Raw genomic sequence first — 14,181 nt, forward strand, 5'->3', positions numbered from 1 at the left:
GAGAGTTTTCAGTTTAGGTCTGTAACAAATATTTTTATTGGATTAAATTTTTTAATAACTAATTTTCTGAGTTCTTCATATATTTTTAAAATGGGTTTATGATAAGTAAGGATCTTTTCCCACTCTATAGTCTTGTTATACAAAAGTTTCTCAATTCAGGAGATATAATTTATGATTTTTCCCAATGTTTGTGCCACTGAGGCTGTGTTTGAGATGTGGCAAAGTGTACTCAAATTTTTTTCTCTATGAGGTTCAACAAAATTTTTATATGCTGAGGCCTTTGGCTCATTTAAACTTAAGTTTTGTACATGGAGATGGATATGGATCTATTTTTATTCTTCTACATGGTGGTGTCTAATGAGGCCAACATCATTAGTTAAAATACTTCCTTTTTCCATTTTCCTATCTGCGGGGCAGACTTGCAACTTAAGAGAATAGCTTATAAGCTTTTAGATATTCAATGGTTAAAGCTCTAGTTATAATATTCTTATAGGAGATCTTGAGCCGCTAGGTAAAATTCTTACAAAAAACAGTTTTCAATAGAGAGCTTAGAAAGCTGCCAAGCAGGTACTCAAACAGGTAAAATATAAATCAACAGGTACAGTATACTAATTATAATACAGCTATGGCAAGTGTGTATATTAAATATAAAATTTATTCTACAACAGTTTTATAAAAAATGCTGTTTATGACTAAACCTTCCCAGTTTTGCCAGTTAAGATATAAAATTCTTAATTTAGAACAGTAGCCTGTCTAGTACAAAAGGGCAGGATAAAATCTGGGAGATGGTTTAACAGAATATTGACTATGATCAATGTTTCTTATACTAAACAATAGATTCATTGATAATTTTAAGATTGATTCCTGGACAATTGCCTTTGCTCAATTCAAAGGCTAAAACAATAATCTTTTCCCAGATGATCATTGCTACAATTCACACACCTGTATTTTGCTAATGTTATAGCTAAAAATCCCCTAAAGGATTTTATGCTAAATTTTACAAATGGCTCTTCCAATGGAAGAACTGCATATATGGCTAATAATTAATAAAAAGAAAATATGGAGCATACTAAGGCTCCTTGAAAGCACACAGCAACTTATTACAGTTGCACACAGATCCTGATGCAAACGGATCTAGCAAGATGACACCAAGCTGACCTTTACTAAGGCAAGGTAAAAATGGCCCTTGCAATGCATTATGAAAAAACCCGACCTATATATATTTGGGGTCGAGGAGATGTTTATGCTTTTTTCACAGAAAAAAATATATATATATAAAAGCTGGACCTGATGTCGTGGCTGCAGACACCCCACAGAGGAGTTCCAGAGACATTGGAGAGGAATCCTTGATCCAGTCTTCCCTGCCCCTAAGGAGAGGAGTGCCAGATAATAGAATCTGCTACGCCACTCTGCCTCCAAGAGAGTCCAGGGAGACGGCTGAGATAATTGCCAGGATGTGCTTCAGATAGCTGACTACAGCTCACCTCACCCAGGAAGCCCACCTGCCCTGAAGCACAAATGCTAAACTGCTTCTGCAGTCTACATTCTGTTTGCTTTTGAGCCTAGGTGCAGACTAAACATTTAACTGTTTTAAACTTTGGGACACAAAAACTCATTTTAATTAAAATACTAACCCCTCTTTACTTAAGAAGGGGGAAGATTGGGGTTTTGACTGTTGCTCAGAGACTGGAACTGGTGGTATTTGATAACAACAATGTCTGTCCATGTATGTACTCTTACTGGAATTGACCTAATGATATTTGTAACTGCTTATAGATGTTGGAAAAGGTTTGACACACGTTGTAAAGTGTTTAGGTTTAATGCATATGTTAAAAATTTTAGATTTTGATCCCTTTACACTGCCCTAATGTTTGGCAGGCAACACTCATAATCTTTTTGTGGAGTAGGCATTTAGGAAGGAGGATACCTTAGGCCAGACTAAACGGTGAATACTGGGTTTGGAAAACGCCCTTTCTTCTTGTTTGGAAGATGGAGCTATTGGTGCCAAAATTATATCATTATATCTTTTATTTGAGGAGCTCCTCACAGTCTTTTCATTAATGAAAGATACAGGGGCCCAATGACGGGAGTTAGTGTGGACCCTCGCCTGAACAGCCCACCATACAGAGGTTGTAGAAACCGGCTCAACATGGCATGGTGCCAGGCACGAGGATTGCCCTCCACATGGCCTAAGACAGGGTGCCCTGTGGTCAAAGATCTGCTTACTTTAGGTCTTGCTAGATACCTTTTATTTGAGGAGCTCCAGGGACGGGCAACTTATGGCAGGACATCCCCCAACCTAAGACAGGGGAAAAAAGACCTGGTCCCCACTCGACCTAAGACTCATAAGGCACCCCTCTGTTCCCAGGAGAGGTAAATTGCTCCACCACCCGGGAGGAGGGTCCTTCCTTGTCCCAGTCCCTTCTCATTTAGATCTGACACCAGGGTTAGACTCTGACCTGGTGCCCTCCACTTGATAGATGCCTGCTTTTATAAAAGGAAGGGGGATATGTCAGGAGCCGTGTCCCCCCAAAATTTACAGGAAGCACCGCCGTGAGGAGTTTTTGCAGAGGGCTTCACTTCTCAATTGTATTGAGAATAGTCTTATTGACCAAGCCTATCCCACACCCAAATTAACTGTTAATTGAGAGCTATCTGCTAGCGGAACCTGCCTCACATTCCAGACTATCTAGACAACTAGGTGTGTCACCTTGTGACTTCCCGACCAAGGAATCGTGACCCGACCCATCGTAACCTCTCAGACTCCGTGGACCACGTGGCAAGATCCCGTGCCCCAGCCCCCCAAGCTATTCAGGGGCTATATAAGCTGTAACCATGACTCTAATAAACGGAGGCTTTGACAAATACGCTTAGCCTCCTTCCTGCTTATCAGCCTATGTCTTTCAGGTGGTGCCTCTCCGTGACCCTGGAATAACTGGCCAGCCAGGCGGGTTACAAACCCTAGACAGAGTAACCCGTCGAGGCGGTCGACATATGTCATGTACGTATTTGTGTGTGGACACCCAGGTGTGTTTGGGTGCATCTACACAGGGGCTGAGGCCATTGTATGGCCCATTCTGTCACTGTCTCAGTCCATTGCGGAGGTCTCCTCTGAATCTGGAGTTAAGCTACCAGGCAGTAAGGGCCAGCTAACCTCTTGCCTCTGCACTCTGAAGTGCTGGGGCTATAGAGGGGTAGGTAACTATACCCATGTCTTAAATGTGGGCTTTAAGCATTTGAAATAAGGTCCTCATGCTTGAGAAAGTACTTTACCCACAATTCACCCCCCCAACCTCATAACTTTATATAAGCAGAAGGTTTTCTAGCTCTTAAAGTGAGCATGAGATGTTAGCTGGTAAGTTCCCCATGCTTTTTTATCAGTAGTAACTGAATTCAGTAGATTGTTAAAAAAGAATGTGAAGATAGGAGGGCCCTGCATTGGGGAGAAATTGGGTGTAAATATGATCGAGGTAATATATATATATTATATATATTTCATATATATATATATATTCATTGTCTAAGAATAAATAAAAACACTAAAAATTAGTAAGGCTTGTCTGAGTCATGTATTTGTTCAGGAAGTAACTGCCTGCTCTGTACTAAGTTATTTTAGCAATGTTATGACAGCCAGGCATGATGGCTCATGTCTTCAATCCCAGCAACCAGGAGGCAGGAGGAGTTAGAGGAGCTTCAGCCTGAGCTTCTACACCCTGCCTTAAGCAAACAAGAGGGTAGGAGAGATGTCTCAGGAGTTAAGAGCACTTATGGCACTGGCTATGATCAGAGACACAATATCAACACATTTGGTGGTTCACACATACTTGAAACTCCAGGTCCAAGAGATCCACTGTTCCTTTTGAGCCTCCATGTCACCTGTATATACATATATGTGAGTACATACACACAGACATACATAAATCTTTAACAAATAAACAAAAATGCTGTAATGATAATCTACCATATAATGATAATCTCCAATGAGGTACTGGAGTTCATTTGAAACACTCAAAGGAAAGCAAAATTTTGGAACCACAGTTTACTGTCTAAACCACTAGTTCTCAACCTGTGGGTCACGACCCCTTTGGCAGATAGGACAACCCTTTAACAGGGGTCACCTAAGACCTTTGGAAAACCCAGATGTTTATATTACAATTCATAATAGTAGTAAAATTACGGTTACAGAGTAGCAACAAAAATAATTTTATGGTTGGGGGTCACCACAACATGAGAAACTGTATTAAAAGGTCACAACGTTAGGGGTGTTGAGAATCACCAGTCTCGACTGAAAACAGAAAGCAGGCAATCATGATACAATGTACAATACTAAAATATAGAGTGCCTTTTATTTATTTATTTATTTATTTATTTTATTTTATTTTTTTTTTGGTTTTTCGAGACAGGGTTTCTCTGTGGTTTTGGAGCCTGTCCTGGAACTAGCTCTTGTAGACCAGGCTGGTCTTGAACTCACAGAGATCCGCCTGCCTCTGCCTCCCAAGTGCTGGGATTAAAGGCGTGCGCCACCACCGCCCGGCTAGAGTACCTTTTAAATTGACACAAAATTACACACACTTAGGGACGTGATTATGTATACATTGCACGATGATCAAATAAGGAAACTAATTTCTCTCTCAGTGAACATTTTGTTATTAGAGATATTCCTTGTACTTTATAAAATGCCACCAAGTTTAGTCACCTTATTGTGTTTATTATTATTATTTATAGATCATAACTGAAACATATGGTACTTCAAAGAGTAAAAACTCTCAGCCTAAGGAACTAGAATTTTATGCATTTTGGTTCCTGCTGTGTGTTTGTTTTGTAAACAGATATTTGCTCAAAATGAAGAGGCATGTTAGACATCAATAAAGAAAACTAAGGCCAACTTTCTGGATTGTTGCATTTTAGTCTAATGAATAGATGCTATTAAATTATTTTATTTACAATTAAACAATTTTAGTGGTACAAAAAATAGTATCCTGATACAAGGAAAGAAGGCAAGCAATATTTTTGGATCTCCAGTTTTACTCATGTGTCCATGCTACTTGAAATCTTTCATGTTTCTTCCCTTGAGAGTAAGCCGTAGTAACACCCAGAAACCCGAGTGGAGCATCCTTTGTGTGCTCCTTGTCATGAAATGTAAGAGGGATCCTGAACTTTGGATCAGATTGGAAGGTAGAAAAGACAGGACAAATTAGAGTTCCATGTTAATGCTGATACCAAACACCTGGTGTTTACAGATAAGAACAGTGGTACCCAGCCTTCCTAATGCTGCAACTCTTTAATACAGTGCTTCAGGCTGTGGGGACCCCAAGCATAAAACTACTTCATTGCTACTTCATAACTGTTATTTTGGGTACTAATATGAATCATAATGTAAATATCTGATGTGAAGGATATCTGATCTTCGATCCCCAAAAGGTTGAGACCCACAGGAAAAGAATGAACAGTGAGCATAGTAGCTTCCATGTGGCCACACAGGCACTTAAGCAGACATAACTCTGTGCTGTCCTGATGACTCATTCTGCAAAACATTATTTTCCCACATTGAATCCCCTGTGGATATATGCAGGATGTTTGTGAGAATGTAAATCTATCTCTTACACTGAGAATTGTGAAGCAATAAGACTCTCATCAAACACACAAGAATGACCATTAGCGAGACAGCAGTCACACTTTGTAGAGTTAACTTAGAGAACGATCTCCCCAACGGACATGTGTAGAACTCCAAGTACTTTTGTAGGCTGTGAGGGCAGAAATTCATCTCCCCTGTTTATCACTTCATCATGTCTTTTGTTCTACAGGGGGCTCATTATTTGAGATTACCCTCAGGACTCTCACAGCCCGCCCAGAGCAATGACGAGAAATGCTCTCTCCCTTTCCAGTGAGTATGTGTACTTGCATTAGATTTTAATTCTAGTGACATTTTTGTTTTAGCAATACTTCTAAAGTATTGTCTAAAATGGTGAAAAATAAAACCTTTCATGACCACCAAGAAACAAAATCATGTGCTCACACATGGTATACATTTGATGTATTCTTTAGCCTAATATTGTTGCTCCTTTATAACTTCTGAGTCAGGGGCCATTGAGGTCGTGTCAAACAACAGCCTTGGGTGGGTGCCCTAGGTTCCCAACTGATGGAGGTGGGTCTTGTATTAATCTGTTGCTTTCATTGGTTAATTAATAAAGAAACTGCCTAGGCCCATTTGATAGGCCAACCCTTAGGTGGGTGGAGTAGACAGAACAGAATGTTGGGAGAAAGAAGCTGAGTCAGTGAGTTGCCATGATTCTCTCACTCTAGACAGACGCAGGTTAAGATCTTTCCTGGTAAGCCAGCTCATGGTGCTACACAGAATATTAGAAATGGGTTAGATCAATATGTAAGAGCTAGTCAATAAGAGGCTGGAGCTAATGGGCCAAGCAGTGTTTAAAAGAATACAGTTTCCGTGTAATTATTTCGGGGCATAAACTAGCCAATTCGGGAGCTGTGGTGGCGGGAGGCAGCCCGCCGCTCAACACAACAGAGGTGCCGGGGGCGCAGCCCCGCCGCTCTTATTACTACACCCAACAACCCCAGATGTCTCTCTTTAAAGGAGCCTGAATATCGCTGATGAGAATAGCTAGTTTCAGTTTGGAGATTTGGTAAGGAAGCCCAAACTATCTCCTTGTGGATTCAGAGAACATGAAAGAATAGAATATTCAGAATTTCAAGTTCATTGGTTACATTGTTTATCACTTACCTCTTCTTAGTCATCTTTTACAACTTTTGAATAAAATATTAAAAATAATTTAAAACCACTTACAGTAGGAGCAATAAAACCATTTAAATATCATCTTAGTATTATTTAGAAAATTTATTGATTTGAACCCTGACATCGATGATGTAAAATATTTTTGTCACTTGAACATGAAAGATAACATGCTACTCTGCGGCTATTAATGGCCTAATCATTACCGTAATTAGGTTAGCTTGAATCTTTTTTTTTTCTTGGAGAAGGGTCTTGCTTTCTTATGAGTTTATTCAGATACACAGAAAACAATAAAAGGTAGGTAGATTTCTATGTCTGGTATTACCCTGTGCTGGATAGTTTTATGTTAACTTGACACAAGCTAAAGTTATCTGAGGGGAATGAACTTCAATTAAGAAAATGTCTCTATAAGATTGGGCTATAGACAAGTCAATAAGACATTTTCTTCATTAGTGATTGATGGGGGAGGGCCCAGCCCATTGTGACTAATTCCATCCCTGGACTGGTGGTCCTGGTTCTGTAAGAAAGCAGGCTGAACAAGCCATAAGAACAGCCCAGTAGTCAGCACCCCTCCATGACCTCTGCATCAGTTCCTGCCTCCAGATTCCTACCGTGTTGGAGTTTCTGTCCTGGCTTCCTTTGATGATGAACAGTGATATGAAAGTGCAAGTTAGATAACCCCTTTCCTACCGGCCTTAGTCAATGTTCTATTGCAGTGACGAGACACCATGTCTGCAGCAACACTTATGAAAGAGCACATTTAAGTGAGGCTTGCTTTCAGTTTCAGAGTTTAACCCACTATCCTCATGGCAGATAAGCGTGGTAGTATGCAGGCAGACACGGTAGCTGACAATTCTCCATCTGATAGAAGGCAGAGGAGCCTGGGATTGGCTTGGTCTCTTGAAACCTCAAAGCCCACCCCCAGTGACACACTTCCTCCAACAAGGCCACACCTCCTAATCCTTTCCAATAGTGTTACTATTGGAAAGGACCATGCAGTGAAGTTGAGGCTTAGCACCATGAAGACAGCCTATGAGAGGCTATTGGTGAAAGAGCAGCCCAGTTGCTACAGAAGACCCCAGAGTTTTGGAGACGCAAGTACATGGGACAACCACCAAGAACAGCAATAGTTGTTGAGTGGAGCCAACTGGAGCCTAGAAGACAAGGTGTGAGTGGTGCAGAGCAGAGTCAGAGAGGTCACCTAAGGTCTCCGGAGGAGTCCAAGACTGTGCATGAATCCCAGACTGAACACTAGGTTTTCACTTCGATTTGATTGTAACTGTGTCCTGGCTCTTCCTTCTTGAAGTAAGAAAGCACTTACTTTTTATTTTACAGCAGTCTGCAGCTGAGACTTTGAATTTTAAAAAATGTTGGTTTTAAGAGGATGACCATTTTAAAGAGGCTGAACTTTTAAATGTTTAAACTTGAAAAGAGTGGGGATTTTTAGTTATTTGTATTTTTAATGTGCGATCTTGTGGATGAATGAGAAAAGAAGGGTTGTGGCTTAACTGTGATGTGTTTGCGAGTCAATTGGCAAGGGGCAAGCTGAAGTCATCTGGAAGACTGGAGCCTCAATAGAGAAAATGCCTCCCTAAGATTGCACTGTAAGGAAGCCTGAAGGATGTTTTAATCAGTGATTGATGAAGGGCCCAGCCTGTGGTGGATGGTGCTAGCCCTTACTGGTGGTCCTGGATTCTATAAGCAGGCTGAGCAAGCCTTGAGAACAAGCCAGTAATCAGCGACCCTCCAGGGCCTCTGCATCTGCTCCTGCCTTACTTGAGTTCCTATTCTGATTTACTCTAATGAACAGTGATATGGAAGTGTAAGCCAAATAAACCCCTTCCTCTCCAAATTGCTTTTGGTCATGGTGTTTCATGACAGCAATAGAAACCCCAACCTAGACACATCTACCAACAATTATTTTCTGAGTACATAGTAGCATATATTAATTATGCAAAATGAATTTAATATTTTCATCCATGTATGTAATGTATTTTGATCATGTTTAACCCCCTCTCACTGACCCACTTCCTCTTCCCCATTCTCTTCTACTTACTTGTCTTTGGTGCCCCATGAGCTTAATTAGGGTTTGGATAAAGGTTATCTAGTTCAAGTTGTTGTTAATTGAATTCCTGATCCTACCTGCACTTCTCAAGTGCTGGGTTTCAGAGGGACTCCCTGACTCGGGTCAGTATTGATATTCTTGTTTGCGCATCCATAAAATGGTGCTATTAACGCCTCTCTAGGTTCTGAGATTTAAGACTATGTACTATGCCAATAACCACACCTTGGTTGATTTGTACGAGCTGATTCTATAGTGAGAGACAGGAGGTAAACACTGAGCTCCCTCAGAGACAACTTGTCGGCTTCCTGATATGATTAAGTCCAACAGCTGCACCTGACTTGTGAGATTAACACTAGCTTCCCCAGCAAAACTGTTCAGTGGCCAGTTTCCAGTTGGTTAAATGTGAAACTCAGGGTTAAAAACTCCACTTCCGGGACCAAGATGCAATACAGCTCTCTAGTTCAGTTCTGTGTTGCCACAGGATAACTTAAGAATGTGATTTATAAACCAGGCAGTGGTGGCGCACACCTTTAATACCAACTTAAGAGGCAGAGGCAGACGAAATCTGTGAGTTTGAGACCAGCCTGGTCTACAAAAGCTAGTTCCAGGACAGACTCCAAAGATACAGAGAAACCCTGTCTCAAAAAACAAAATCAGCACCACCAACAAAACCCAAACCAAAAAAAAATGTGACTTTACTATATTGACAATACAATAGGAAACATGTATGACAGGTTGTAATTTTCTCTTGACAGGAAGAATCATTGTAAATCTTTTATCAAACTACTTTAGGATGCTGGTTTGAAAGAATCTATTCCAGGGCCAGTGAAATGATTCAGATAAAAGTATCCTCCAAGCTTGACTACCTGAGTTGAAGCCCCAGCATCCACATGGTGCAAGGAGACAATCAACTCCACAAAGCTGTCCCATGACTACCCCCATGTTATGTCCCTACCCCACATAAACAGAAGGTAGATTCATAAGTTAGGCGTGGACTATTTCTGTGGCTGCATACTTGCCTAGCATGCACAAGGCCCTGGGCTGGGGTGTGTGCAACAAATTACATTTATAAGCAATTCTTAAGTTTCCCTAAGGTAAGGATAGAAGCATTCTATGCTTCTAAAGCAGATTCTGCCTTGCTTGCCTCAATTCTGTTCCAATTCTAGAGAACCAAAGCTCAAGCCTTTAGGGCTTACCAAATTTCCCAGGACAGAAAGAACTGAGTGTACCTCGAAAGGTATCTCTAAACTTAAACGGACATAACTGGCTTCCCATTCATTACCTTACCTACTGGAGGTATCTCGCTTCTCTGAGAAATTCAACTACTTTGAATATTAAGTGCCTCCAAAAATAAAATGTAATTACATAAGATATTTCAACATTTTCTCTTACGATCCGACTCTTGAGACAAAAACATTCATGCAGACAGACACTCTCCCACCCCAGCAAACTGAGTTTTGTGGTAAACTGTCAACATTTTATTATTGATGTAAGCATGTGATGTCAAAGTAATGGAGGTAATCTTACACACTCAGAATTTTCTAAGTACTTAAGCTTACCACTGACCTTGAAATAAACAAACATTCCGAATGACTAATCTTTAAATGAATGGGATGAGAAGCAGGCCTCAGTCAATGACTTCAGTTGTCAATCTACACTGAGATATTTTGCTGAAATTCTGATACAGCAGTTATAAGTGTGAATCCAAAACACTGAGGACAGTACATGCATGAAAAGCTTCCTCAGCCTGTCTCATGGACTTAGCCTGACAGAAGCAAGACAAGTCTTTTTGTAAACATGTAGACATGTAAACTGGTTTACATGTAGTTTCCACAGATGCTGCCTTAGACCTCTTACTAACGCATACATCATCCTGACTCTGGTTGCATGTATTATGTTTTAGACCCATCTAGGTCCGCAGGTGGAAGAACACACACATACTGGCATGGCAGTTGGCAAGAGCAGACTATAAAAGCAAAGCCCGGCTCTGCTGGTGCAGCCCTGCGGGAAATTCTCCTCCAGAAAGCAGATCAGAAAAGGCCTGCTAAGGAGAGCAGTGGAAGAGAGTCAAGCAGGCAGAAGTGAACCACTGTTCTTCCCTGGCTGCCCTTCTTTGTTTTAAAGGTATACAGTATTACGAGAACTCAGTAATCACACTTTTAACAATCATCGTCTAATGTTGCTCCGCTTCTTCTTGCTTCTTATTTTGACGTATTGTCCTTGCTGCCTGTGGTATCATGTTAGGGATCCCATCAATGATTGGATATGCGATTCCCAACTCTTCATTAATCAATTCATTTGTCGATGCTTCATATCTGAGGGAGAAAAAGAACACAATGAACTGTGAGAAATCAAAGGTCAGAAGAGCTTGATAATCAATAAATAGACCATCTGTCCAGTTCTCGGTAGCTACTCCTCCAGGAGTTTTCGTCTTACATGCACTAAGCCAACCCAACCATTTCTCTTAGAAAACCATGTTACAATCTGTAGCTATTCCCACTAGAATCAGTAATTTCTCCTATTACCTTTTATGACCCAAATTATGCCTTAACATTTTCATACTACTTAGAAAAGATGTCTACATTTTATGTCAGTATTCCTTCCTTGCTATGGTCAACCCCAAAGCACTCCAAAGGGAAGAAACAAAAACTTCCTCTGTTGCTGTAAATGTTAGGGAGACTTTTATGAGACAACAGAAGGAAGTCACTGAGAATCAACAAATACAAATAAAAGCCTGGACGGCGAGAGGGCACAAAGGAAGGAAGGCTGGAAAGCAGCAAGTCCACAGTGAGCTAGCTACACAGACAGTAAAGCAAATGGTGACTTCAAGATTTAAGAAACCCGAACAAGCCGGGTGATGGTGGCGCACGCCTTTAATCCCAGCACTCGGATCTCTGTGAGTTCGAGACCAGCCTGGTCTACAGAGCTAGTTCCAGGACAGGCTCCAAAGGCCACAGAGAAACCCTGTCTCGAAAAACCAAAAAAAAAAAAAAATAAAAAAAAAAATAAACCCGAACAAGTTCTTCACTACAAAGGGACCAATCTAGAAGGTGAAAATGATAAAAATCACTAGTAACATGCAACCTGAAGATAATCACGTTTTATCATTTATGCATTTTGTTAATGCTGTCCATTATTCTGTTTCTGGAGTCTGGAACTGTGGGTGTATTTCCTCCCCAAACCAGCTGGAGGTTAAAATGTAATGAAAACCTGCTAGGCCACAACTAGAAGCATGGGACAATGCAGTCAGATCAAGAGTGCCAGGCATCAGGTGTACAGGTACAGCACTTCACAAGACTCTGGAAGCTACTATATATATATATATATATATATATATATATATATATATATATATATATATATATATATATATATATGTGTGTGTGTGTATGTATTAAATAGTGAATAGTTCTGGATTTGTCCCAAGTCTCTATGGTTCATACGCGTGGCCGAACACTGGAAACAAAAGATGGGAGTGGGGTGGGGAGGGGCGTTCACTCCTGTAATCTCCTGCTCTCAGGGAGCTGAGGCAGGAAGAGTATCACAACTTGCTAGCCTGGGCTACATAAAGAGTTTCAGGAAGAGCCATACAAAATATCCAAACCTGTCTCAAAACAAACAAAACAAACAACAACAAAAAGCAAAGATGAAGAAAAACGCTGGGAAGATGTAGATAAGTCAATAAAAGTATTTGCCCTGTAAACGCAAGAACTAAGTTCTGATCCTCAGTATGAAAGCTTATTCCTGCGCAGTGATGTGAAACCCCAGGTTCTGAGATCCCTTCCTAAAATAAATTGGGGAGAGACTGAAGACAACGAATGCACGGTGACCTTTGGCTTCTGAAGCAGCGCATGAACTCTCACACACAAAAAAAGGAGACGGAAGGGAGAGACGCGGCGGGGGCAAGGGGGGAGAGGAATAGAGGGAAGAGAGGAAGGAAGAGAGGAAGGGAGGGAGGGAGGGAGGGACGGACGGACGGACGGACGGTAGGTCGGTCGGTCCAGACGCTGGCCCTGATACTCCGTTTCAACAGGCTCTGGAGACGCCAGTCTGAGAAACCCTGTCTTTCTTGAAGACCCTGTGGGTCCAGGACTGACTGACTGTAAGCAGCAGCCACTGCAGAGCCCGAGAAACGCCCGGCTCCCGTCACGGGCGGGACTGACCCCAGCAAAAGGGGCAGCCCGGCGACCCGCAACCAGGGAGTGGGCTCTGGACCTGCTGGCTGTGGCCGCTGGGCCACCACCCTTCCCCGGGGTAGAGGCGGCCGGCGACTCTCACCTAAGCGGCTTCTTGGAGAGCGGACACACGAGGAACTGCAGCAGCGCGGGGTGGAAGGTGCGGGGCTCCTCCGCCTTGTCGCTCCGGTCAGCGAAGGACCTGACCCCAGGCGCCAGCAGATATCTCCCGGCCACCGCCGACGGTGCGCGCGGCCCCCGCAGCGCCGGGGTGAGCCTGCAGCACGCGGCGACCTGCATGACCGCGCCGCACTCCTACGCAGCTCGCTTCCCCCACACCAACCCGCCGGGTCACCCTGGCCAGGCCCCGCCCCCTCTGCGCTCTGCCAAAAGCAGCCCCAGCACAGCCAGCGCAGCCGCTGTGGTTCCGGGAGCAGGACCGACGTTCCGGGGTCAGTGACTGCGCCTTGGCTTTTACTGTGAACCAAACCATTGCTCATTCGGGTGTCCAAGTTTTCTGTAAGGCTAACCACAGATGACAAGGGCCGGACTCCAGTCACACAGTGCTAGGCTTCGACTCGGGTGGTTATCTTCAGAGTCTTCAAGCACAGACGTACAGTGTTAGAAGCAACAGCTTGTTTAATGTTAATTCTTTTTCGGTTTCCGTCCCCATTCAGAAGTTTGAGAACCTGAAAAGAAATGACCAGTCCACTTAGGGAAACTGACCAACCTGAGCATGGACACAGACGAGCTTACAGTCTGTTTCCTGTTTCTTTCCACTTAGTCCTCAAACACCCTCTGTTCCCCCTACCACATCCCCCTCTGTTGATGTTTAATCTTAGTATCAATAGCATCATTTTAGTTTGTATTTTAATAGCATCATAATAGGTGACCCCCCCCCCCCACGACCTCTATAAGGCTGGAGAGAAACCTGTGTCTAAGGAAACAATGTAAGGTAAAATCAAGTATCCTTCCAGAATTAAAAACATAACAGAAATATTTTAAATCCCCCAAAAGTTGAAAACCATTTTCTAAACAAACTGTATGGGTTTTAGCCATTTTCGCTTTGGACTGCTATGTGGACCACTTTCCCTTAGCTTGTGATCTCTTCTATGATCTTTTAATCATTTATTTGGACAAGTAGTTATTTAGATGTTATCTATAGCTCTGCATCCATCAAAAGATAATAT

General features: G+C 42.2%; 1 protein-coding gene across 1 annotated transcript; it reads right to left on the reverse strand.

Moving 5' to 3' along the window:
• Positions 1 to 9,438: 9,438 nt before the first annotated feature.
• Positions 9,439 to 13,374, reverse strand: Pyurf (PIGY upstream open reading frame). The gene is made up of 2 exons (XM_057775985.1): positions 13,095 to 13,374; positions 9,439 to 11,131 (listed from the first exon to the last, which is right to left on the reverse strand). The coding sequence occupies exons 1-2, from the start codon at positions 13,289 to 13,291 to the stop codon at positions 10,990 to 10,992; spliced, it is 339 nt and encodes a 112-aa protein (XP_057631968.1). The 5' UTR covers positions 13,292 to 13,374; the 3' UTR covers positions 9,439 to 10,989.
• Between the last annotated feature and the right edge of the window lie 807 nt (positions 13,375 to 14,181).

Source organism: Chionomys nivalis, chromosome 1 (assembly GCF_950005125.1).
Source record: "Chionomys nivalis chromosome 1, mChiNiv1.1, whole genome shotgun sequence".
NCBI lineage: Eukaryota > Metazoa > Chordata > Mammalia > Rodentia > Cricetidae > Chionomys > Chionomys nivalis.

Bases quoted from the DNA above. Each gene is read 5' to 3' on its own strand.
- Pyurf (XM_057775985.1), bottom strand. From the start codon at position 13,291: ATGCAGGTCGCCGCGTGCTGCAGGCTCACCCCGGCGCTGCGGGGGCCG. The intron at 11,132-13,094 runs GTGAGAGTCGCC...TTTCTCCCTCAG, and splicing joins CTCTCCAAGAAGCCGCTTAG to ATATGAAGCATCGACAAATG.